General features: G+C 60.4%; 12 protein-coding genes across 12 annotated transcripts; 7 read left to right on the plus strand and 5 right to left on the minus strand.

The window, feature by feature from the left end:
- Positions 1 to 609: 609 nt before the first annotated feature.
- On the plus strand, positions 610 to 1,625 carry V1510DRAFT_360962 (HSP20-like chaperone; the record flags this gene model as incomplete). Its single annotated transcript, XM_066931043.1, has 2 exons — positions 610 to 718; positions 751 to 1,625. The coding sequence occupies 2 exons, from the start codon at positions 610 to 612 to the stop codon at positions 1,623 to 1,625; spliced, it is 984 nt and encodes a 327-aa protein (XP_066790810.1).
- V1510DRAFT_412288 (Rei1p) lies at positions 1,608 to 3,160 on the minus strand. The gene has a single exon (XM_066933048.1). It carries the CDS (start codon positions 3,132 to 3,134, stop codon positions 1,701 to 1,703), a length of 1,434 nt encoding a protein of 477 aa, XP_066790811.1. The 5' UTR covers positions 3,135 to 3,160; the 3' UTR covers positions 1,608 to 1,700.
- A 109-nt stretch (positions 3,161 to 3,269) lies between these two features.
- V1510DRAFT_401547 (uncharacterized protein) lies at positions 3,270 to 3,605 on the plus strand (the record flags this gene model as incomplete). Its single annotated transcript, XM_066932036.1, has 1 exon — positions 3,270 to 3,605. One exon carries the CDS (start codon positions 3,270 to 3,272, stop codon positions 3,603 to 3,605), a length of 336 nt encoding a protein of 111 aa, XP_066790812.1.
- Positions 3,606 to 5,038: 1,433 nt separating this feature from the next.
- Positions 5,039 to 6,148, plus strand: V1510DRAFT_401548 (uncharacterized protein; the record flags this gene model as incomplete). The annotated part of the gene is made up of 1 exon (XM_066932037.1): positions 5,039 to 6,148. One exon carries the CDS (start codon positions 5,039 to 5,041, stop codon positions 6,146 to 6,148), a length of 1,110 nt encoding a protein of 369 aa, XP_066790813.1.
- A 468-nt stretch (positions 6,149 to 6,616) lies between these two features.
- Positions 6,617 to 8,454, plus strand: V1510DRAFT_401549 (uncharacterized protein; the record flags this gene model as incomplete). The annotated part of the gene is made up of 3 exons (XM_066932038.1): positions 6,617 to 6,715; positions 6,825 to 6,955; positions 7,056 to 8,454. The coding sequence occupies 3 exons, from the start codon at positions 6,617 to 6,619 to the stop codon at positions 8,452 to 8,454; spliced, it is 1,629 nt and encodes a 542-aa protein (XP_066790814.1).
- Positions 8,455 to 8,942: 488 nt separating this feature from the next.
- V1510DRAFT_401550 (CTAG/Pcc1 family) lies at positions 8,943 to 9,411 on the plus strand (the record flags this gene model as incomplete). Its single annotated transcript, XM_066932039.1, has 2 exons — positions 8,943 to 8,962; positions 9,174 to 9,411. The coding sequence occupies 2 exons, from the start codon at positions 8,943 to 8,945 to the stop codon at positions 9,409 to 9,411; spliced, it is 258 nt and encodes an 85-aa protein (XP_066790815.1).
- Positions 9,412 to 9,514: 103 nt separating this feature from the next.
- V1510DRAFT_361161 (Metallo-dependent phosphatase-like protein) lies at positions 9,515 to 10,585 on the minus strand (the record flags this gene model as incomplete). Its single annotated transcript, XM_066931049.1, has 2 exons — positions 9,515 to 10,063; positions 10,265 to 10,585. 2 exons carry the CDS (start codon positions 10,583 to 10,585, stop codon positions 9,515 to 9,517), a joined length of 870 nt encoding a protein of 289 aa, XP_066790816.1.
- Positions 10,586 to 13,657: 3,072 nt separating this feature from the next.
- On the plus strand, positions 13,658 to 17,113 carry V1510DRAFT_294195 (uncharacterized protein). The gene is made up of 3 exons (XM_066930678.1): positions 13,658 to 13,966; positions 13,999 to 14,089; positions 14,122 to 17,113. The coding sequence occupies exons 1-3, from the start codon at positions 13,748 to 13,750 to the stop codon at positions 16,923 to 16,925; spliced, it is 3,114 nt and encodes a 1,037-aa protein (XP_066790817.1). The 5' UTR covers positions 13,658 to 13,747; the 3' UTR covers positions 16,926 to 17,113.
- Positions 17,114 to 18,192, plus strand: V1510DRAFT_293498 (uncharacterized protein). The gene is made up of 5 exons (XM_066930676.1): positions 17,114 to 17,329; positions 17,408 to 17,516; positions 17,555 to 17,620; positions 17,654 to 17,775; positions 17,812 to 18,192. Exons 1-5 carry the CDS (start codon positions 17,301 to 17,303, stop codon positions 17,918 to 17,920), a joined length of 435 nt encoding a protein of 144 aa, XP_066790818.1. The 5' UTR covers positions 17,114 to 17,300; the 3' UTR covers positions 17,921 to 18,192.
- V1510DRAFT_360998 (ubiquitin-conjugating enzyme/RWD-like protein) lies at positions 18,087 to 18,841 on the minus strand (the record flags this gene model as incomplete). Its single annotated transcript, XM_066931044.1, has 2 exons — positions 18,087 to 18,467; positions 18,515 to 18,841. The coding sequence occupies 2 exons, from the start codon at positions 18,839 to 18,841 to the stop codon at positions 18,087 to 18,089; spliced, it is 708 nt and encodes a 235-aa protein (XP_066790819.1).
- Positions 18,842 to 19,667: 826 nt separating this feature from the next.
- V1510DRAFT_361286 (glycoside hydrolase superfamily) lies at positions 19,668 to 20,910 on the minus strand (the record flags this gene model as incomplete). The annotated part of the gene is made up of 5 exons (XM_066931055.1): positions 19,668 to 20,191; positions 20,228 to 20,399; positions 20,452 to 20,562; positions 20,638 to 20,679; positions 20,842 to 20,910. 5 exons carry the CDS (start codon positions 20,908 to 20,910, stop codon positions 19,668 to 19,670), a joined length of 918 nt encoding a protein of 305 aa, XP_066790820.1.
- Positions 20,911 to 21,616: 706 nt separating this feature from the next.
- On the minus strand, positions 21,617 to 23,484 carry V1510DRAFT_406193 (uncharacterized protein; the record flags this gene model as incomplete). The annotated part of the gene is made up of 2 exons (XM_066932368.1): positions 21,617 to 23,061; positions 23,097 to 23,484. The coding sequence occupies 2 exons, from the start codon at positions 23,482 to 23,484 to the stop codon at positions 21,617 to 21,619; spliced, it is 1,833 nt and encodes a 610-aa protein (XP_066790821.1).
- Positions 23,485 to 23,554: the final 70 nt, after the last annotated feature.

The raw sequence follows: 23,554 nt of genomic DNA on the forward strand, positions 1-23,554 counted from the left end.
GCCGGCCGGCGGACTGTGCTGCTCAGCCAGCGCACCTGGTCGCCGGGCGCGCCGCCGGCGCGCCGGGCCGCCGCGCCGCTCGCCGCCAGCCGCAGTGCACCGCCCGCAGCCGCCCGCGCGCCGCCCAGGCCGCCCAGGCCGCCCATTGCCGGCCATCTTGCCGCCGTCCGGCCCACGGCCGCCCCCGTCTGTCCCGGCAGCCGCGCCACCATCGCGCGTGCCGCCATCTGTTGCTGTCCCAGCATCGTGCGTGATGCCATACTCTCTGTGCTTCCGTCGCTGTCGTGCGTCGCCCTGTCGTGGCTTCAGCGTTGCCGTCAATCTCCGGTTCGCGGCTTATTTATACATTGCATCATTGCTGTTCCCGGCGTTGGGAGGCAACTCACGGGACCGTGACCCGAACGGACCGAGTCACCTGACTCCCAAACCTTGGGACTCAGTCCGGGCAATTCGAGATTTTTCTGGAAACCACCGGACGCTGGGCAGATCACGGCCTCTCCAAACGTAAATCGGCAGCCTCGACAAGCACTCCCGGGCGATTCTCGGCCAGCAAGCGCAATCGGGCTCAGACCGCAGCCAGCACGCTCGCACGCTCGCCATTGATCGACCATGGCCAACGTCTGCACGCACAAAGGGTGCGAAATCAAGTTCGACAAGCCGGACGAGTCGCCTTGCGTGTACCATCCGGGCCCGCCGGTGTTCCACGATGCGCTCAAGGGTAGGTGGACGCGTGGAGGGTGCTGACGGCAGGGTGGTCGTGCTGCAAGAAGCGCGTGATCTCGTTTGACGAGTTCCTGGCGATCCCGGGCTGCACCACCGGGACGCACTCGACCGAGGTGGCCGCGCCGGCGCCCAAGCCGGCGGCCGCGCCGGCGCCGACGTCGGTCGACAAGGACGGCAAGGAGGTGTACGGCGCGGCAGCGGCGCCGGCGGCCGCACCCCAGCCCGTCACGGCGCCGCCCAAGGCCGAGCCCAAGGAGACGCCGCTGCTGGAGGACCCAGCGGACGCGGTGATCCCGGCCGGCGCCAAGTGCAAGCGCAACGGCTGCAGCACGACGTACAGCGGCGCGCGCGACGGGTGCGTGTTCCACCCCGGCTCGGCCGTGTTCCACGACGCGTCCAAGGGCTGGTCGTGCTGCAAGCGGCGCGTGCTCGAGTTCGACGAGTTTCTCAAGATCGGCGGCTGTACCGAGGGCCGGCACCTGTTTGTCGCGCTCTCGCCCGAGGAGGAGCGCGCCCAGAAGAACGCCAGCGCGGACAAGGTCGAGTGCCGGACAGACTTCTACCAGACGCCGACGACCGTGATCGTGTCGGTGTTTGCCAAAAAGTGCGACAAGACCACGTCGGCCATCACGTTCGGCCCCCAGACGCTCGCGCTCGACCTGCACATGGACGGCGGGCGCGAGTTCGCCACCGAGTTCGAGCTCTACGGACCGATCGACCCCGCCGCGTCGACGTACCGGATCATGGGCACCAAGGTCGAGATCACGCTCGCCAAGGCCAGCGGCACGTCCTGGGGCGGCCTCCGCAAGGGCGAGCAGGGCGCGGGCATGATCCGCTTCGGCGTCTCGGGCCGCACCGGCACCGTGGGCGGCAAGGAGATCGTCTACCGCGACCAGTCGTAGCCACGCGCGCGATGAAAGCATGTATATTGTACTAGATGAACATATGATCCCAACACCGATGCAAGTTATGCGACACTACTGCAGCAGCGGGTCGCGGAAGTGCTTCTGCTGGTTGGTGTTCTTGAGCTTGCGCTTGAAGAACTTCTTGTCCTCGTACGCGTTCTGCTTGTACGTCATCTTCTCGAGCTTGTACGCCTTCGGGTCTGTCAGCCGCAGCGATGCCGTGCGCATGTCCGCGGCGATGACCGTGCGCTGGTCCTCGCGCACCACCGGCGCCCGGAGCGTCTGGCGGTAGTACCGCGCCATCGACCGGTGGCCGACGCGGATGCCCGACGACGGAATCGCGAGCTCGGTGCCGGTCGCGTCGATGTACGCGCCGTCGCCCTCGCCCTCGTCGTCCGACCACTCGTCGTCCGACACCTCCTCGTCCGTGTCGCCGTCGTGCGCACCGCTGGCGTCCGGGTACGACGCGGAGAAGTCGTAGTAGTCGGACAGCTCGTACTGGTCGTCCTCGGACTCGAACGGGATCTTGCAGTGGTCCTTGGCCAGCATGTGGTGCCGCACCGCCGCCAGCGACCGGCCCTCGAACGAGCACGCCAGACAGAAGTTGCCGATCGCCATCTTCTCGCCGAGGTACTTGACCAGCCCGGCCAGATCGACCAGGTAGTCCCGCTCGGGGATAAACAGCCCGTGCGTGCGGTACATGTGCTCCACCGACGCCTCCAGCGACGCCTGCTTGGCGCCGCAGAACAGGCACTCCTCCGGCGCGAGCTCGACCGCGGTCGCCAGCTTGGCTGCCACCGCCGCCGTCAGCTCCTGCTCCGTGGGCTCGGCCGCCTCGGCCTCGTCCGACTCGTCGCTCTCGAGCGTGAGCGTCCGGCTCAGCTCCGAGCCCAGCTCGGACATGTTGTCGCCGCTCTCGGACGGCGCCGTCGACGGGCCGCGCGTCCGCAGCACCTTGCCGCCGCCGCTGACCCGCGCGTCCCGGTACCCGGCCGTGCGGTAGCCGACCGGCTCGCCCAGCGAGAACTCCGAGCCCTCCGACGCCGACGACGCCGTGCTCCGATCCCGGCTGGCCCGCGCCGCCGCACGCGCCGCCAGCCGGCCCGCACGCGGCCCGATCACCGACCCGCCGGCGGCTGCCGGCACGTCCCGCTCGTTCTCCCGGTGCTTCTGCGACGCAATGTGGTTGCGGTACGCGCCCTCGGACGTGAACCGTTTGCCACCGCACGCCCGGCACACGTTCACGTAGGCCAGCCGGTCCGCGTCCTGCTGGCTGATCGTCTGTTGCTGGATCACCCGCTCCGAGAACAGCTCGGCCGCGACCGGCGGCAGGCCGGCCACCCGCCGCTTGAGGTTGTATCGGTGCCAGTCGGTCTTCATGTGCTGCCGCTGCAGCGACGCCACCGGGAAGCCGATCGAGCACGTGTTGCAGGTGAACAGCGGCTGCGGGCCGGCCGAGCCGGCTCCGCCAACGCTGCTCGCCATGGCGCTCTCCACAGTTGTCATTTCGTCGGTCGTGAGAGCTTGGTGGAGGGCTGATCTGCGCACCGAAGAAATTTTCTCGATCGCGGGTTACCCGGGTTGGGACTTTGCTTACCCGGCCCATTACTCAGCCCGCCGCCGCTGCTCGCTCCGTCCCCAATGACGACCCGAATCACGCTGGCCACGTTCGCCGAGGCCATCCGCGACCTGCCGACCGACACGCTGTACGCGGAGGAGGACCGGCTTGAGAACTCCATCCGGCACCTGCGCCGGTCGAACGACGAGATGGCCGCGTTCGCGGACGACGACGCCGAGCTGGCGGCGGCCATCGACGAAAATACGGCCGTTATTGCCGACCAGGGCGCACGGATTGACGCGCTGCATGCGGAGCTGCGCCGGCGACACGGCGAGCACGTGATTGCGTCGCGCGCGGCGCCCGCGTCGGCCCAGCCCGCGCCCCCGGCCGACGACGCGGCCGACGGCGTCCATCTGTGATTGTACATAGCAATGCATGCACCTGCGCGCGACGCCCGCGCCGGCGACGGCCGCGATCCGGGACTGACGGCTGAGCTGCGGACCGTGCCCGCGGGGTCGGGCCGTGCGGCTGCTGCAGGGCAGTGGGGCACAGGTGTCGGCCGCGACGCGTCTGGACACCGGGTACGGGCGGGCGCCGGCGCCGGGTACCAGCGGCCGAGCCGCGGCGGCGGTCCCGGCTCGCTGGGCTGATCCAGGCTGTTGGCGCCGCGCAGCGGCCAGGCGGTCCGGTCATGCGCGTAGCGCGCAACGTAGGGAGCCGCCGCCGCGGGCCTGGTCACCCGGCCGCGCACGTCCGCCCTCCCGCATGCACACCGACGCACGCCGAGCCGCCAGCAGCCGTGTCACCGCCGCGGACATAGTCACGCTCGGCCGAGTGCAGTGGCGCTCCAACCCAGCCGGCCGGGTAGGCACCCAGCGACACCAGCGCTCGCGCTAGCCACACCAGCACCCAGTACGGCGCGCCACGGACTACGCCAGCGTGCCCGGGATACGCCGGACCATGGTGCGGCGCGCCCACCGTGCCGTAGCTGGCAGCCGTGCCACACGTCTGGTATCTCGAAGTGTACGCGCCATACGCCCTGCCGCCATGCGTCTGCGCAGGTCCGGGCGACTCGCTCGCAGAGTTCGAAACGGCATGGCCTGCGCGTCGCCGCGTCTCGGCCACGCGGCCAGTGCAGCGCGGACGCGCCTGCCGCGGCCGGCCGGCGCCCGCTGGCCGGCTGCAGCCGAGCAGGGTGCGCTCGCCCCGTGTCCGGCACGTCGACACGGGGCCAAGTCTGTTTGGGACTAGCTTAAACTCTATCTGTGCAGCAACGGCAGACCTGCGTGCGCACTAGAACGCCAGCGGCCGCCGCCGCCCGGGCGGCCAGCGACCCAGGTGGCCGGCTCGTTGTGTGCGAGCCCGCGACCAGCGCGCTGGGTCGCTGTCACGGGGCCGTCCGCGCCATGGGGCAGCGATCGTCGTAAGCAGCCGTCACCCCTCCCCCCCCCGGCGCGATGCGCGGCAAGGTGCGCGGCACCACCTGCGCTTTATTTTGCCTCTTTCTCTCTCCCAGGCACAGGCAGCCCAAACCGGCCCAGGGAGCAGCTAGGGCCTTCGTCCAACCAGCCAAGTCGTGCCGACGGCTGCACCCAGCGTATCGCGCAGCCGCATCGAGCCGTTCTTGCCAGGGGGCCCGGCAGCAACAGGTTGCTATATATACGCGTAGGGCAGCAGCACACCACTGCAGCGGCTTGGGCCAACCACTATCCGAAAGACAGCCAAGGCTAGTTCGAGCCCGTGGCGGCATTGGTGCTGTCTCCGTTTGTGAAGCCACCGCAAGCGTCGCGAGACGCCCCGTTCGGCAGCACAAGTTTTAAGCGGGCTTCACGCCTTCTGCTTTCCAGTCTCAATGCGCGGATTTCACTACGACAAGTCGCGCAACCAGGCGTTGCTCCTGGTCGCGCTGTTCTCGCTCTCGGTGTACCTGTTCTTCGTGCACCAGCGGGTTCGCGAGGCGCGGCTGACGGTGCCGCCACTGACGACGGGCCCGGAGGCACAGTATGCGTTCAAGTCGGCGTTCCGCGAGCACGCGGACCAGCACGTGGAGAACTACCTCGAGGGCGCGCTGGTCGAGCTGCGCAAGCGGATCGCGGCCGAGAACGGCGGCGGGTACGACCCGCGCAAGTGGCCGCTGAAGATCTGGCAGCACGCGCCGTCGGGCCGGGTCCCGGGCCAGTACGCGCCCGCGGTGGCGTCGTGGCTGGAGCAGAACCCCGGCTGGAACCAGACGGTGATTGACGACGCGGCGGCGGCGCACTTTGTGCGCACGGTCTACGGCGGCGTGCCCGAGATCGTGGCCGCGTACGAGCACCCGGCCACGCGCCAGGTGCAGCGCGACCTGCTGCGCTACCTCGTGCTCTACGTCCACGGCGGCCTCTGGGCCGAGCTGGACGTCTTCTGCCGCCGGCCGATCTACGACTGGCTGGCGCCGCCGACCAACAGGCGCAACAAGAACGCCAAGAACCTGTGGGACACGACCGCGAACGTCGTGGTCGGCGTCGACCGCGACATGCCGTACGCCTCGGCCGAGACGATGCGTGCGTGGGCCTGGTCTCGGCCGTACGCGTTTGCCGACCACACCATCCTGGCCAAGCCGTTCGCGCGCCCGGTGCGCCTGGCGATCGCGCGCATCGTCGGCCACGCCGCCCAGATCGCCGGCTCGGCCCAGCCGCGCTTCGCCGGCCTGTTTGTCGACCGCGACCGCCCGGAGATCTCCGGCGAGGGCGCCTGGACCGACACCCTCATCGACACCATGTCCTACCACCGCTCGGACCTGACCTGGGAGGCGTTCGCCGACCTCGTCGCGCCCGCCGTCATGCCTGCCGCGGACGAGACCGCCGTCGTCGTCCTGCCGGTGACCTACTTTGCCAACGGCCAGCCGCACTCGGCCGCCGGCCCGTTCGACGCGCCCCAGGCCGCCGTCTCGCGCACCCTCCGCAGCCGCGCCTGGTTTTTCTAGCCGGCCCTTGCATGCCGTCGGCCGCCGGCCGGGCCCTGCCGCATATGTATCACTACTCTCTCCCCTGGCTATCGGGGCCATGTACTGTATCGCAACGCGATCTTCCATCTGCTTCCCTCCGGGCCGCGCCGCTGGGCCGCTCGGCTGCCCGCGCCACTACTTGAGCGCCCGCCCGCCCATCTTCCCCTCCGTCTCCTCCGCCGCCCGCCGATTGCGATATCGTCGCGTCTGGCCCCCACGTGCCGGTGCGCGCAACTCCCAACTGCGTGCTTCTGTGTTCCCCGCAACGGCCACGAGCCCGTCCGGCCGCTGCTCCTGCCGGCCCTCGCGCCGCCGTGATAACAGATCGCCCGCCCGCCCAGCGTGTGTGGCGCCTGGCAAGTTTGTGATTCGCGGTCACCCCGTCTAACCGTTAGACCGCCGTACGTTTAGACCGCCCGACCGTCCGGGCCGCCGCCCGCCGATCCGATGTGGGCGATAAGGCCGCTCAGCCCGGTCCAGCGCGCCCTGCACTTTGTGGCCCAGCTCGGCGCGCTGCTAGCCGAGGTCGTCGGCTTCTGGTACACGGTGCGTATCGGCGCCGCCGCGCCGACCCGAGCTCGCTTCGGCGCGCCGCCGGCCGCGCCCCGTGCACGGCCCGCGCCCCGCCGCCCTCGCTTCGTTGGCTGACCGCCAGCGCCTGGTGCGCCTGCTCACCGAGCGCGGCCCCGAGGCCGCGCTGCTCGAGCGCCTGCACACGGCCGACACCTACGACGCCTGGCTGGACGCCGCGCTCGAGCTCGACCGCGTCCAGGGCAACGACGTGTGGTGAGTGTGTCGCGTGCGGCTCGTGCGGCTCATGCACGCGCCCGCGCGCGCATGTGTCAGCGCCGCACGCCGTGCGGCGCCCCGCAGCGCTAACCCGTAGGCGCCAAAACCCGCAGAGCTCTCAGTACGACTACCGGCTGATCTCGCAGCGCCTCGACCTCCTGCGCGCCGCGCGCGACGCCGGCGATGTCGTCGCGCTCGTCACCATGCTCCGCTCGGGCCTGTTCCGCAACCTCGGCAACATCGCCAGCAAGCAGCTCTTCACCCACACCGGCACCAAGCACCTGATCGAGCAGTACAACGCCGAGGTGGTCGCTGCGCTGCACTACGTCCTCGGCCAGGCCGAGCTCACGCCGCAGCACAAGTTCGACATCGTGCACGACACGCGCCAGTCCTTCGGCGTCTCCACGCTCGTCCTCCAGGGCGGCATCCTCTTCGGCCTCTGCCACCTCGGCGTCGTCCGCGTGCTCTACCAGCACCGGCTCCTGCCGCGCATCATCTCCGGCGCCGGCGTCGGCGCGCTCATCGCGACCCTGGTCTGCGTCCACAAGGACTCGGAGCTCGTCGCCTTCCTCGACGGCAAAGGCATCGACCTCGAGGTCTTCCGCGGCCGCGCCGCCGGCACGCCTGCCCAGCACGCGTGGCGCCGCCTCCTGCGCTTCCTCTCCAAGGGCTACGTGCTCGACATGGCCGTGCTCGAGCAGTGCGTGCGCGACAACATCGACGACCTCACGTTCGAGGAGGCCTATGCGCGCACTCGCCGCGTGCTCAACATCGCCGTCAACTCGACCGAGCGCTACGTGCCCACGCTGTTCAACTACCTCACCACCCCGAACGTGCTCATCCGCACGGCCGCCTGCGCCAGCAATGCGCTCCCGGGGCTCTACGAGGAGGTCACCATCATGTGCAAGGACGAGTTCGGCCACGTCGTGCCCTGGATCCCCTCCGGCGGCGCCCTCAAGTGGAAGAGCTGGGCCGACGCCGCCGCCGCCGACCGCGACGCGCCCTACACCCGCCTGTCCGAGCTCTTCAACGTCAACCACTTCATCGTGTCCCAGGCCCGCCCGTACATGACCTTCATGTCGTCCGACCTCATGAACCGCTCGTCCACGCTCAACACCCGCATCGTGCGCGTCTTCCTGCTCGAGGTCCACCACCGCCTGGCCCAGCTTGACTACCTCAACCTGCTGCCGCGCACCCTGCGCCGCGTCCTGGCCCTGGACGACATCCGGCTCTTGCCGTCGACCTCCTCCTCCTTCGGCTCGTCCCCGGTCTCGTCCACGTCCGCCTCCGACATCGTCACCGTCATCCCCGACGTCGACGCCCTCGACTTTTGGAAACTGCTCGCCGAGAGCCCGACATCGTCCGCCGACGTTGAGTACTGGTCGCGCAAGGGCGAGCGCAGCATGTGGTTTGCGCTTCCCCTTGTGCGCGAGCGCTGCTCGATCGAGATGCTGCTCGACGGCATCTACGATGCCATGGTCCGCCGCACACGCTGAGCGGCCTGTCTTGTATATCTGAACCTGAGTCTGTTTGGCTCTTGTGTTATAGGCCTGGCGTGTGGCGGAGCTGTCGCGGACCTGCCAAAGCTGTTGCTGGTCGTCGGCCGTAGAGATCCGCCGCTGCCGGCCGTAGAAACCCGCTGCCGGCTAGCCGCCCTCGGACCGTCCCCGGACTTTCCCGGATCGCCCAGCGTCCGCTCGGCAATGCACCCGACGCCGGATCGCGCCGATCCGCCTTCTCCCTGAGCGCGTGTCAGCACGCTTCCCACGCCTGCCACGCTGCAGTCAGTTTCGCCTCTGCCCGGCAGATGCCCAACCATCCATCATCCGACCATCCGTCGGCCGGGGCCGGATCCAGCCGAATCGCGCGATGACGTCGGCGGTCCCAGAAACCACGCGTCGCCGTCCAGTCCGCGTAGCAAGCTATTCTGGCCGATACCTCCCATCAGTACCACAACCGCACGCAATTTTTTTCTGCGCCCACCATGGATCTTCCGACGTCTTTGTAAGTCCGCATCGAATTCCGCCCGGTTGCCAGTCATATAGCCGTCTTAGGGCGGCCAGCCGGTCGCGTGGCCCTCCGGCGGCCAGCCAGTCCGCGCCCAGGCGGATTCGCGACTGCGCTGCCTGCATCTATTCTAGCCATCGGGCTGGCGTCGTCAGGCAGTCAGGCAGTCCAAACGCGCGCGGCCCCGCCGACTCTGGCTGACACTCAGGTCTCTCCAGGTGCCGTTTCCGACCGCCCGGCAGGCGCAGATCGCGTACGGGGCGATCTCTCCCGATCCCCAGGTCAAGCCGGACCAGTTCGTGGTCGACCTCGTCGTCGAGGACTCAACGCTCAACGCCAAGTTCTCGGCCGCGTCGGACCGGGTACTCCGCGTCGGCGTCAACGGTTTTTTTGAGTCGCTCAACGTCGTGCTCGAGTGTCTCCACGAGCTCGACGTGCAGTCATAGTTGTGCATTATTTATTCAGTCTCCTCCTCTACAATGACGGACTTTTTTGCATTATTCTAGGATATATACCCAATCCAAAACCAAATGTACAGAACCAACCCCTCTAGTTGGGCAGCAGCTTCGGGTCGTGGACCGCGCACTTGACCGAGATCACCTCGTGGGTCCAGTTACCCTCGACGTCCTTCTCGGCGACGAGCGCGGTCAGGTAGTCGCCCTTGTAGCAGCGCGAGTCCAGACCCTTAGAATACTCCATGATGGCCAGGCCGGTCTTGGCGTCGTGGCCGTAGAGCACCGTGCGGCGCTCGACAGGCGGCAGCAGCTCCTGGAAGTCGTTCCAGACCTCCTTCCACAGCACGCCGCGGCGCGTCGGCGACGCGGTCGAGTTGTGCGGGCCGAGCAGCGTGCGCATGTACAGCAACACGGCCGGGTCCTGGTGCTCGTAGTCCATGACGTCCCACATCAGGCCGGCGTGGACGGCCGAGACATCGCCGTGGTCTTCGCCAAAGATCTTCTCGGGGATCGTCAGGATGAGCGGGCACGAGTCAATGTACTCGATCTGCGCCTGCGTCGCCTTCTTGATGATCTTCTTCTCGTCAGCCATGATGGTCACAAAGCCGCCGTTGTCGCCGTGGGCGCTGTCGTAGTCGCCGTCCTCGATGTCGTCGTCGTCCTCGTTCAGACAGCCGCAGTCGTCATCCTCCTCGGCGTGCGCGTGGGCGGCGTGGTCGTGGTCGTGCTCGCCGTAAGCCGTCATGTGCACATCGCGCTTGGCCTTGACGTCATCCTCGTCGTCGTCGTCGTCGAACCGCTCAAGGTCGTCGGCCTTGGTGCCGTCCTTGAGCCGGTCGCGCACGTCGTTGTCGAAGTGCATGCGGTGCTTCTTGGCATACCGGCGCAGCAATGTGTTCTCGTGGTTACCGCGCACACACGCCGCGTCGTTCTCCATCGCCAGCTCCATCACCGCGATCGAGTCCGGGCCCTTCGAGATGAAGTCGCCCAGTAGGATGAGCTTGTCCTTGCCCTTCTGGAACTCGACTTTGTCCAGAAGCGCCGCAAACTCCTCGTTGCAGCCATGGATGTCGCCGATGAAGACCAGACGCTCGGCCGAGCCCGCCAGCGGCATCAGCTCGCGCGGGTACTCAGCCACCTTGACCGTCGCCGTCACCTCGTACATGTGCGACCGTCTCTGTGGGACGTAGAACAGGAAGAAGTACACCAGCGGGAACGCCAGCGCGATACCAAGAAACTTGAGCACGTTGAACTTGCGCACACGCCGCCGCCGCGGCGGACCGCCTTCTGGCAGGCCGTTCGCATAGTCGCTCGGCTGCTGGACCACGCGCCGTGCGCGGTCGCCGTTGTCCGTGTACGGCGCAAAAGGCTGCGCATGCGCCGTCTCGGTCGACACGCCCTGCACCGGCCGACTGCCCTGCGCCACTGCCAGGTTCACCACGGCGTCACCCACCGCTGAGTACTCGGGCGGTGGAGCCTCAGCGTCCTCCTCTGCGAGAGGACCGTTGCCGGCGCCCATGTACTCGCGCTCACGCTCGATTTTGCTGCGGTTGTTGCCAGACGCGATCGAGCCGCCCGGCACCTCGCCGGTCATGCTGGACGTGTCCGACATGTAGTCTCTGAACGTCGACATCTGCCTGTCAGCTGCATTCCGTGCCGGCCGGGCCACTCGCATCCGCGCTGCCTGCGGCCACGCTGCCGCCGGCGGCAGTCGCCGACCACCTCCGGCCACCACCGCCGGCCACCGCCGCCGGCCACCGCCGCCGAGCACACAAGTCGCCACGCCTCGTCACTCACATGGATATTCTCGCTGCTTTTCTGTCTTGGCAGGCTCTGCCGGAAAAAAACAGTCCGCGCGCGCTTGTGCAGAGGCAGAAAATGAGCGTCCACCGGAACCTGCCAATATATACTTGGGCTCTCGACTCCAGCCCGATAAAACTTGGTGTAGTGCCTAATTAGGTCAGCAATCTGGCGCATTGGCATGTCTCACATCTAAGCGTCGATTGTGCGATAAACAAACCACAGTAACGCTAAAAGCTAAAGCAAGCCATAAGGGCAAGCCAATGGAGATGGGATGAATAGCGCCACGTGCACTTCGCGGAGGTCGCACTGGGCCAGCTTGCAGGTCCAGGTCGATACAGACCGTGTCGCCATATGCAAACCAGGCTCTAGTCAGTCGATTGCCGGCCGTGGCTGACCGCATGGGAAACCTCCCGTGCGTCCGTAGCGGTCACCGCTCGGCAAACTGATAACGCACGTACGGATAAAGCCGAAAGGCAACCACAAAGGTTCCATTGTAGGCGCACAGCGAGTCACACTGACGTGACTCCGCACCTATATAATCAGCTCCCAAGCAGGACTCGAACCCTGAATACGCTCTTTCTCGCTCGGTTTAAGCCGAGCGACTACCGACTGGACTACGAGATGCGGGCCTGCTGGCTAGCGCGTGATGTGTGCTCCCGGTGCCGGAGGCCACCGCAGACGCCGCCATGACCGGAGCATTGCCGATGACCACCTGCAGGGGTGCTGCGCCTGGGCTCTACGATTGGGCAGCCCTCAGGGGAAGATGTGCGTACTGACTGCGCACGGTCGTAGATATGCTCACGCTTTTTTCTGTTGGTCGACTAGCTATCAGCGGGCCCAACCGGCTCGAGATCAGGTCTATCACTCTGTCGGCCTGCTAGGCTGGCTGCTAGGCTGGCTGCTAGGCTGGCTACTAGATTTGCTTCTATTCTATAGTCTCAGCGAAAACCGTCGGGAAGCTATTGCGGCAGTCCGTGTACGTAATCGGCGCTTAGTGCAATTTGCGGCACACTGCCCAGTTGGCGGCTCCTAGCCGCCAACGTCCTTGCGGTCGCCGGGACAGACGACCGTGTTGCGATCGCCGCGATCTCGACGAGATCTACCAAGATCTCTCCAGATCTGTGACGCGAGCGAGCCGAGCGGTTGCCCCTGGCGACGGGTCCAAAGCCGATGTGCTGGAGCCTCGACGCTTGTCACACAATGCGCGCGCGGCCGTGGTCGTGGCCAAGATCGCGGCCGGCTCGCACTGCGCCGGCCGCGGCGTCGGGCGCTCGGGCGCCCAGCGCCGCCGCCCGCCAGCGTGACGGGGCGGCGGCACGGCCTGCCGCGGCGAAGTGGCGTGCGACGCGTTGAATGTGGCGCAGGTGGCGCAGGACGCGTGCGGCGCGCGCCGTGCGGCTCAGGCACACATGCGTAATGCGGCTCATGCGGCTCACGGCCCGCAGGAGATCGCAGCCGCATCAATCCGCGGCTTGCAGCGGAACAGCCGCGCGCCGCACGCGCCGCGCACCACTGTCGCCCCGGCGACGCACGCGTCGTCGTACGCGTCGCTAGCTGCCTCTGGCTGACGCGGGCAACACGTACTAGCGTGTCATTTGTGGACACCCCTCTGACGCAGGGGGGCGGCAGCAGTGGACCGGCGGCCAGCATCGGCAATCCAGTGACAGCAGCAACGGCGGATCGCGGGCGGTCTGCGGCATTAGCAGCGGTCCGCAGTGAACCACATCCGCTATGGCGACGCTGCCCAAAATCCGGCCGCGGGTCCCCTCTGCGTCCGCAGTGCAGCTGATGCCAGCTTCACAGGCGCCGCGGCGTAAGCGCACGCCACGCCGCGCACGGTGCAGTCACGCGGCTCGGCTCAGGCCGGCGAACCGCCGTAGAACGCAGAAAGGGGAGACACAGGCGCTTGTCAGCGGCCATTGGTGCGGCAATCCCTTTTTTCAAGCATATTTCCGCCTCCCACCGCCCCAGGAACGCCCGGCCATCCATTCTCCGGCAAGCAGGCGCCGACCAGATCCACGCTCGCTCCGTTCAGGTATGGCCCTCGAGGCGATGGAGTGGTGGGTCAGGCGCGCGGACCATATACGACCCTCACGCAGCCAGCCATCGGCCCCGGCATCTACACGCTGCGCCAGCTGCGGCCCGAGCACGGCCGGACCACTGCCAGGTCTATCGAGGTTCGCGCGCCCCTCCCTCCACGGCCTCCTCCTCAATTGTGTTGTTTTTGTTCCTAGCGCGGCCGTCGTTAACTTGAATCTCTTTAGCTTGGTCCACAATCGTCCTGGTCCTCTTTCCACCGCTGGCGCGCAGTAAAGCAGCGCGAATTCTCTGCCGGCCTCTTTGACTCGTCGGCACCGCTGCTCTCCACGGCTCGCTCGCAGGCAGTTCGACGGCCTCTAGTGGCGCTCCTGTGGTGGAACGCTAGACGTGTTTATATTTACCTCGATCTACTAGTTTGTTTACGCCGTCGACACCTGTATTTATTTCTCGCCAGGGTCAGTTGTCCTCTTCTTGCGCCCTCATCATGTCGGCCAACTCGCTCCCTCCGCCGACGGTCATCGATCTGCCGCGCAAGAGTACAGGCAGCGACCAGGCCCTTGACCGCAAGCGCTCTCTGGTCGTCTCCGGCAAGAACAAGTTCATTGTCGACATTCCCACGGCCGTTCCGTCTACGTTGCTGCCGCACGAGTTGCAACATGTCCAGGGTCGTATGGACCACTGGGCGCGCTTCGATAGGAAGCGGGTACGTCATTTCCCCCGCTGTGCTGACCTCAGACCAAGCATCTCGCCGCGACGTCAGACATCTACCCCAATGCCGACCTCGCCTCAGCTCGACACTGCGCCGTGCGCATCCCCGACCAGCAGGGTATGTATTTGCTCGTACGTGGCTGACCGTAGAATGGTTCCAGCACGTCGCCTACCTCCGTGAGCAGCGTCTGCAGGCGCTGGGCGTGACCGCAGGCCTGTCGCCCCCGCTAGCTCACGCCCACCAGGCTCTGCCCATGGCTTCGCCCGTCGCCGAGGCAAATGTCTTTGGATTCACCCCGCTGGACTACTCCTCGCCGCCACTCTCGTTCTCGTCATTCCTCGACGCTCAGCAGTATTACCCAGAGCCCGCTGGACGCACTCTCTACCACCGGTCAGCGTCGCCAATTTCACTGCCCTCGCCACCTCTACCTGCCCCTGAGGATCTGGATAACGTGCTCGCAACGAGTGCTACCGCGTACAATGCGCCACATAAAGCTCTCGGCCAGTACCTGCCCTCGCCGGTGCCCTCGCCACAGATGTATGCACACGAGTTCAACATGCCTGATCCGCGCCGGATGTCCACAAACCTTTCGGCAGATGCTCCAGCTTTTATCTTCAACAGCACCGGTGGCTTTGCCTCTGATCAATTTCAGTTCACCAAGCCGTTTGAGCCCTCTTCTCCGGTCGTGGTTCACCCGCCTTACGCAGCGCCTCAGCAACTCTTCACCGACATCCCCGAAATAGTGAAGCCGTCTAAAGACAAGAAGATAATTCCGATAGTCAGACCACCAATTGTTAGCTCGGCCGATGAAGCAGCTCGTTCGGAGATCGAAAGCAGTATCACCCGCGAGGCTGACTCTGTTGTCTCAGACAATGCGAAGCTGACCATCAAGAAGGCTCGAGTCAACGACGCCTCCGTTTCGCCAGAGGAGTTGTCTGAGTGTATCCTCCAGGTTCCTGACGAACTCGACGACCCACTAAAGCTCGTTGATCCATCGATTCCGCGCACACGCGAGTCTCCAAAGTCGCTCAAGCGTGACCGTTCATCCTCCAAAGTCGGCCACACGCCGCCCCCGTCTTTTACTCTTCTCGACAAGCACCTTGACCCGAACAAAGTCAAGGCAGCTATGAAGCGTGTCTCTGGGGTGAAATCCACCAAACCGCCGATCGCTGACGACGACGCCGAGCCGGCCTCGGACTGGACAGCGGATGATGACCGCAGAGATCCTATGGCTCAGCAGCACATACAAGACTTGTTCGCTGAAGCGCTCACCCAGAAGCTCGACCCCTTGCAGAAACTCATCAGCCTCATGGCCGATCAGCTCAAGCTCTCGGCAGAGCCGTCGATGCGTTCGCTTTCAAATGAGTCTGATGCCGACGACGAAGACGACGATCTGCTGGACCAGTCCTACTTCGGGCTCAGTCAAACTGATGCTGACGCTGAGGGAACGATGGCTACAGAGGTGTTCGACTCACAGGATGGCGTCGATACACAGTCTACAAGCTCAGCTGCCTCTCTCGCCAAGCCCGGTGACATACTTGAGGCTGGCTTGGTGGAACAGTCTCCGTCTTCAGAAAAGACAGACCTGGTGACTCCAGTATCTGGCACCTCCCCTGGTGGCATAAGGGGGCCAGGTCTCACTCGCTCGGTTAGCCTCCGGTCCGCACCGCGCGCCGATTTTGCAGCATTAAAGCGCACTGCGTCTCTCAAACGGACTGCCTCAATGAAGTCCTCATCTCTCCGATTGCAGCGCCCTGTCTCCGAGGAGGCTGAAGAGGAGCTTCTTGCTCGGCTCGAAGAACTAAAACGTGAAAATGCCGACCTCAAGATTGCCAAGTCAACTCAAGAGTCTGAAATCAAGCATATGACTACCAGATTACTAGACGAAGAACAGAAGCTCGAGTTCGAGAAGACACAGTCCAAAGCACAAATGGCGACTCTGGAGTCTCGCCTGGGCGAAGAGTTGTTCTTGCGGCAGTCTTTGAAGACTGAGCTTGAGTTTTATAAGTCTCACGAGAGAGAGGCCGTAAAAATGAGGGTGGAGCTCGAGGAGGCCCGGCGCGGGCAAAAATCACTGCAGGTTCAGCTCAAGGAGGTGCAGAAGCAACTTTTGGAGAGCGAGAAGAGTATGAGCGCAGCCAAAGCTAAGATCGAAATGTACCAAAAGGAAGTGGCAGAGAGGAACACAGAGACTCTGCTTGCACGTTCTCGCGAGATAAATATGCGCGAGGAGCTGAACGGTGCACACCAGCAAGAGCTAGAGTCGATCCGTGCTCAACATCGTGCTGAACTTGAGCGCTCGCAGGCTCAGGCAGCCTCCGACTTTGACCGGGAGAAGATTTATTATGCTCGTGAGATGGAACTTCAGAAATCGCAAACACGAGCACTACAGGAGCATCTGGCATTAGCCGAGGAAAAGCTTCGGTACACTGTCAAAGCTAATCGTCGGTCCGCTCTGTTTGATTACATTCTCGAGTCCAAGGACGAGTCCGACGAGGATGCGTCTGGCGATGCCGTTAGTACTACGCCTGCAACTTCCAAGCCTGAGTCATTCGAGAGCAAGACTATCCTTAATGCTCGTATAAAGCAGCTCGAATCAGAGGTACGGCAACTTAACGCTGAGTGCTCGTCACTCACAGCCGGCCGTACTAGCGAGGCGCAGTGGCTGTCTGATCTGGTTCGTATGATCTGTAGCGAGCTTGAAGATCTTAGAGTCCGCCTCACAAGCTCCAAGACTGAGCTTGACAAGGCGATGATTGAACACGTCGTGTCTCGTTTGCAGCTGGATTTACAGCGTAAACTGAAGCAAGGCCGTCGCCTTAGCGCTACATCGAACGAATTTGTCAAGGCGCTCTCTGACAATTTGAGTCTGATGGTTATGTTCAGCGATATGAAGTCTAAAAGCGATGAAAATAACCAGCCTCTTAGCGAACACAACGTTAACCAAGCCTAACTCAGACCGGGTCTTGTGTTCTTTACAATCATCTAGACATTTATATGTTGGCTAAAATATTACGCATCTATGTCAAACTGCTGTTATGTCCGTCTGTTATTCTTAAATCCGTTGATTCCTTCGAATAATTAATACCTCTGTTTTGGTGTAAAGAGTTCTTCCAATGCATTCTTAATGTTGACAATTGTTACTAGAATATACCATCCCCACGTATGGCAAGCAGCCACTGTCAAAGGAAACGTGTGCTTTAAGCGCAAGTATTTATAAATGTATCATTAGCCGTAGTTCACCCTTCCCACACCAAAGTTCGACCTCGGGTTTTATCAGAAGCTTAATTCTTCAATCCTTGTCATCGCGGAAAATAAGCATAACGCAATGTCTATCACGATCCCGAGTGACTACAAGTACGTGGCATCGTTTCTCATCTGCATTACGCTTAAGGCTGATTTAGCCAGTTACAAGTCAGATAGCTAACTGTCAAGATATGTCTTCGCCGTCGCTGGCCTGACCAGCATTGTGAATGTCGCCTTAGAGATGACTGTCATGAAGCACCGAAAGGCTTCCGGTGTTTCTTACCCGCATCTCTATGCTGTACGTAGAAGCTAAGTGATATAACGCTAATTTTATAGACGGCTGAGGAGTGTGCCAAGGACAAGAAGAAGCAGATATTCAATTGTGCTCAGCGCTGTCATGCTGTAAGTTCAAAGCTTGTCGCAGTCTAAAAGAAGAACTTCTTGGAAAGCCTTCCCACAATGCTGCCTCTCCTCTTGCTCGGTGGAATCTCTTTGCCAAAGTCCGCGGCTACAGCGTACGCTACGTGGCTGATCAGTCGGTACTTTTATACTACGGGGTAAGCAAACGAACCAAGCTCTCTTCTGACCACTAGCTATCTCACTGGCGACCCTTCGAAGCGGGCTGCTGGTGCTAAGGGCTTTTTTGTTGCTCTACCTCTCCTCGGCATGGCTTGCTACTCTATCTACGGTCTTTTCTTTTAATGGTTTTGACTGAGAGTTTCTGAGATTATGTTGGACTGACTAGATGTATGAAAACTCTACTCGTAAATTCATTAAGTAAAACCAAAATAGGTTCTTTAATCAAAGTGGTCAGTAATGTATACAATGAAATGTCGTGAGATGCAATTGGTGTATTGACCAATAACGGTCACAGCCTTTTGATTCCAGTTTTACGCTTAGCTTTCTCCTTCTTCGCAGCTGCTTTTTCTGCAGGCGCCGAGCGCTGCGAACTCTCAATTGGCCTCAAAACGTTCGTATCTTCTGTTGAAGCGGATGTAGTTGTTTGCTCCTCCGGAGCGTCTGAGTAAATCATTTGGTCCGATGTGTTGGCTGTGTCAGCCGGTGCCGTAGTTTCAGAGTTGGGAGATGACGATACTCCTGTCACAAAGGAAGCCCGCTTGAGCGCGTGAATCTTAGTCATGAGTCTAGCCATGCGCTCGAAGTCTTCATAATCTTCCAGCAGAAGCTTCCCAGCCTCTTCATTGAGCGCCGACTCGGGATTTGGCTCAATAAGTAAACACCGAATTACCTGATATGCGTCAGCCGATCTTCTCGAGCAAAACTCGTCTTACTTACCAACAATACATGCTTAAGATCAACATCTGAGTTCCAGTCTCGTTTCAGCGTATCAACACAAACTTCACCAGAAAGAACGGCAACGTTTGGGTGGAATATCTTTGTGTTGAAATAGGCTTTAGGTGGGCTGTTTGGGTAATCTGCGGGCAGCTTCAAAGTAAGTTTCCACGCGCCTTGTGAATACGGAGTAGATGCCGGGCCAAGTATGTGTAAACCGATTGATGTAAAGTCCTGCGGACCATCCTCTGGTAAAATTATGTCAGGGTGCGGCGGGGAAGAAAACAGCGAAGATATGTCAGCAAGTAAACGAGATTTTGAGCCAGTCATGACGGAGCGAGCGATTAGTCTGCGAAGTGATTCTCAGTTGACGCAATTATATATCTTTCAAATCTCGGAATTTCTTTTAGATATTCAACTGTCGCAAAAACTGTGTGTAGACTCTTCACACTCGGGGAAGTGAAGTGAAATTTGAGGATATGAGGTAGCAATTACTGGGGTTGGCGCTTAATTATTTGTAGTTCCAAATATAGGCAGACATAAACAAACGTATTCTAAGTAGTTCAACCAAGCGTAAAACCGAGCATTATATACCCAATAAAAGAAAGAACTCAAGACTGACCCAAAAGGCCCGGCATTTTCTTTCAATAACCTGTAATTTCTCTAGAAAGAACACATGAACTCACGAACACATCCTCGAAAGGCAGTATGCATTCACGATAAATAGTTGTATTTTTATCCTGACTTCTGCAAGCTCTAGATTCCCTTAAGCTACACGAGCATCCCTATTGCCAATAAAGGGCATTTCCGGTTGATATCGAGATCGACTGAATAACGAACGTTAGCATTAGTAAGAAATATGAAAGAGTATCTGGCGAGTTGACCGGTTTTTATCATAAGAGCAAACTACACCTCGCTCACTAAGCAAAGACCCTGCAGCTACGTTCTATGACAAGTTTAGATAATGCGAGAGCATATTTGCCTGTAGACGGAATACATCAGTACCAGTCCTACTCTACGAAGCAATACACAGTAAAAAATTTAATTAGGCCCATAAGCGTAACATAGATTTGAGTAGATATCGCCTATATAATGAGCTTCACATGTTGTATTATACCCATGATCGTCTACTGATCAATATCGTTAACAATCAGATTTAAAAGTTACACGAAAGAGAGTACTTCGGGCTGACACCGTCCTCAGCGAAGAGGCCCCAGTGTTGCTCAGTGCCCTCAACACCAGAGGTCTCCGGCTTCCAGGTCTCGTCAAAAGCCTCGAAGACGAGAGTGTTGATGCCCCAGGCGCGAATGGCACAAATAGACTCCTGCCAGAAGGTAGCAGCATTGTCGACCGATGGAATCGAAGACTCGTAGGACTGGCCCTCAGTAGGCCAGCCAGTCTCACCAATCCAGAAAGAGATATCGGTAGAGCCCTTAGCCGTCTGGATAGTCTGCAGAGCCTGCATGATGTCGTCAAAAAAGGAGTGGGACGAGTTGGCCATGGTCTGGCCCTGCCAGTAAGAGAAGGCATTGGCAAGAACAACATCCGAGGCAGTCACAGCGGCAGAGTTGGCAGCGTCCACGAGGATGTTCCATGAGTCAGCGGTACCAACCGGGACACTCTCATAACCGTCGATGGCGTGGACAAGGTCACGGACCTCGTTAATGGCGTCCGCAAGAGCTTGCTATTAGCTTTCCAGAACACAAATGAGCTTACCTGAGGGAGTGAGGTCTCCACGGTACAGAGCCTCAGATCCAACAGTGATACCAACAATGCTCGAAGCGTCGACTTCGGTGATGTAGGTGGTCAGAGCCTGTTTGTCAAGAGCAAAGTGGGAATCGTCAGTGGGCCACACGCCGATGAAGACTCTCATGCCAGCCTGCTTGACCTAATGATGTTAGTTTGTCGCAATGAACTGCCCGCTTATTGTAGTTACTTACAGCAGGAAGGAGGTACTCGAGGGTGTTGCAGTCAGACGTGGAGTACACACGAACAATGTCGGTGTAGCTCTTGATAGTCTCGAAGTCGGACAGATAGTCGGCAGTGTATTTCTAGCAAACGGTCAGAGCTGTTCAAGTATATTATTGCGAATTCTTTCGCAATGCTCCTGTTCATATTTTACTTACGCAGTCGCCGCTGGCAACCTTCACTCCAAGGTCGAAACCGAGCTATGATAATGTTAGCACTGCGGATTGTTTCTGGCAAAAGACGAGTCGCGCCTTCTGCTCATCTCTCGCAAAATGCTTCGTGTCTAGACCTCTAACCTGGCACATATAGATACCAGGTTCTCAGTTGACAGATCGTGACCAGCAAATGTCAGCCGTACATACCTCACCAATCGCCGCAACCGACGAAATAGCAGCCGAAAGAGCAGCAAAAGAGAGAACGCTGAAACGCATTTTAAAAATCACTTAAAAGACTGGCAGTTCAAGCGAGAGCGTGAAATTGCGGTGTGAGGGGATTCTCTGAGAATATTATAAAATATTCGATTGTGTAGAGAATTTTGAAAGCGAGGTAAAGGGCGGAACTAGTAAATCATTGAATTCACTGGTAAATTGGAAAGGGTAGACGACTGAGCCCAAAACAATTACAGACTGGCGACCCAATTTGGCAGGAGATACGGCTGAAGTACGACGTTAAGGCAAGGGAAGGGTTAAACACGCAAGGAAAATACTATTGGTATACTAAAATTGTTCTATTATTAGAACACAGCGGTCGGCAGATACTATCGACTCACGGAATGCCAGGAAGTTTGCCCCGGGTAGTGCGGCTGAACTAAGCTAGCTCGACTACAAATGGTGTAAATGCACAACATTCGAAATGTTATACATCAGTCACGTGTCGCAAGGTTCAGGTACTCGCTCAGTAACGCCGTACTATTTTAACTTTGCAATCGAGACGCGCCATTGGATGGAAAAACTAATGTGTCATAAGTCCACTCATCCTCTGCATCGAGATATCCTGGTTCACGGTACCGTAGAGGAGATAAAAATGTTCCGCTTTTGACCTGCGTAGTCCGTAAATATTGTGTCTATGTGTTTGTTGAAGCCGTACAACTTCGTATGAATCCGCTTCACCAACGAGAAGACTGTTATCATTCTGCGATCAGCTGAGCGAGGCGAAATTCAAAGGGACAGAACTTCCTCTGCCGCTGGGATATAACTTCTGTTTGCCCTCAAACTTCCGCGGTTTCGGGAGCTCACTCTCTGCCTTGAATTTATACCGCGAATCGTCGATCGACATCTTCTGATTATTTGAGCCGGCCTTGGCACTGACACTGATAGTGTAAGTCGACGAATCAACGTCACGGATATTCTTGTAGGTTCCACTGCGCCGTCCAATAATGCTGGATGAAAGCGATTCTTGTTCTCTTGTGTCAGTGGCCGAAAAAGCATTAACAGATGCTGCTGATGCCATGCCAGAACTCGGGGCAGGTGGAGGCGGTGGGGGAGGAGGTAGTCCGTTTGCGCTGTAGCCACTCGAAGAAGATCTTCTGTCATCTTCAATGATCATCGATTTGGTCTGTGCCGGAGGAGCAGCTGTAGACGACTTCGGCAGCGATGGTGCCATGTTGGGTGGAGGAGGGGGAGCAGGAGGAGCTGAGTCATTACCTGCATGTCTACGTAACGACGACGCAAGCTGGTCTTCGAATGAAGAAGTTGGCGGAGCAGGAGGGGCTGACGGTGGCTTCACAGATGGAACAGGAGGTGCAGCCATGGAAGGTAAGGGTGGCGCGGCCATAGAAGGTAGCGGCGGTGCAGATGTGTTTGGTAATGGAGGCGCGGCTGTTAAAGGAAGCGGAGGCGCTGCAGTGGAAGGCAATGGAGGTGCAGTAGACTGTGGTAGAGGTGGTGCTGCCATAGAAGGCAGAGGGGGTGCTGCCATGGATGGAATAGGAGGTGCACGACCCGCTGACGATTCCGGGAACTTATTTGCTGCAGCTGCGCTACCAAACATCTGCGGCATCGGAGGAGGTGGAGGTGGTGACGAATTACTGTTGTTAAGAAATGGTGCAGGTGGTGCATGCGGTGCGGGGGGAGGAATAGAGGGGATTGCCGATTCTCTTGTCGGTGAGTGGTCTTTTCGAACGCTTCTGATCTGAGATAACAAAGATGCTGGCATTGCTGGCATAGACGGCGACGCGGACTGAGGCATTCCGGGAAGCGGTGGTGGCGGAGGGGCTGCTGCCGTTGGTAGAGGGGGGGTGGTAAAAGTAGGAGCTACATTGTTCGTAGATCCGGTACCACCAAACATGTTTGGCAATGGGGGAGGGGGCGGTGGTCCTGATCCAGTAGCAGTGACAGCGTTGCCTCCTTGAATCGGTGGAGCCGGAGGCATCGACATCGGTGCCGCAGGGGCGTTTGGGACCGAGAATCCTGGAACAGGTGGTCGAGGCGGAGCCGCGTTTGGGATAGGCGGAGGAGCGGGAGGTGCAGCTGTAGGTAGTGGCGGGGCGCGCTGTGTGGGCGCAGTATTGGCGGGCACCATAGGACGTGGTATCGAGGGTGCAACGGGCGCGGGGCCATTGGCCATCGACGGTGATTGAGTAGCTTTCGGGTCAGTTCTGCCGCAATGTAGCACATACCACCAGTATCGATTCCACCTCGACTACGCAATTTTGGCATTCCTCCAGCAAAAAGACCAGCGAGAGCCGGACCAACCGGAGGCACACCTCCACCAGAGTCTACACTCACTGAGGATTTTGCGGTTGCACCAGCACCTGGTACCGGCGGTGCACCACCCGGTGATGCTGATGAGGACGCAGAGCTTGGGTTGGCTCCAACATTCGGTCCACTGCGATCGTTTGTGACTGTCTTTCGTAATCTCGCACCCTTTCTGATATCGCCAAGAAGGGCATTGCGACCTCCTCCATTAGTAGAAGTAGCTGACATTCGTGGTGGAGGGGGTGCTGCTGGGACAGCACCCCCCGGTGGAGGGGGGGGAGGAGGAGGAGGTGGAGGAGGACCAGCCATTTTGTGCTGAGAGATACAGCAGATACTAGTTGGTCACCCAAACAGCTTTGGAACGGATGTGATCAGTACT

This window comes from Dipodascopsis tothii (genome assembly GCF_038497935.1).
Source record: "Dipodascopsis tothii strain CBS 759.85 unplaced genomic scaffold V1510scaffold_5, whole genome shotgun sequence".
NCBI classification, from domain to species: domain Eukaryota; kingdom Fungi; phylum Ascomycota; class Lipomycetes; order Lipomycetales; family Lipomycetaceae; genus Neoaidaea; species Neoaidaea tothii.

Excerpts from the sequence above, each read along its gene's own strand:
- V1510DRAFT_412288 (XM_066933048.1), bottom strand. The coding sequence starts at position 3,134 with ATGACAACTGTGGAGAGCGCCATGGCGAGCAGCGTTGGCGGAGCCGGC.
- V1510DRAFT_294195 (XM_066930678.1), top strand. The coding sequence starts at position 13,748 with ATGTCGGCCAACTCGCTCCCTCCGCCGACGGTCATCGATCTGCCGCGC. Across the intron at positions 13,967-13,998 it reads CGCGCTTCGATAGGAAGCGG|ACCAAGCATCTCGCCGCGAC; the intron begins GTACGTCATTTC and ends TGCTGACCTCAG. Across the intron at positions 14,090-14,121 it reads GCGCATCCCCGACCAGCAGG|AATGGTTCCAGCACGTCGCC; the intron begins GTATGTATTTGC and ends GGCTGACCGTAG.
- V1510DRAFT_293498 (XM_066930676.1), top strand. The coding sequence starts at position 17,301 with ATGTCTATCACGATCCCGAGTGACTACAA. Across the intron at positions 17,517-17,554 it reads CTTACCCGCATCTCTATGCT|ACGGCTGAGGAGTGTGCCAA; the intron begins GTACGTAGAAGC and ends CTAATTTTATAG. Across the intron at positions 17,776-17,811 it reads CGGTACTTTTATACTACGGG|CTATCTCACTGGCGACCCTT; the intron begins GTAAGCAAACGA and ends TCTGACCACTAG.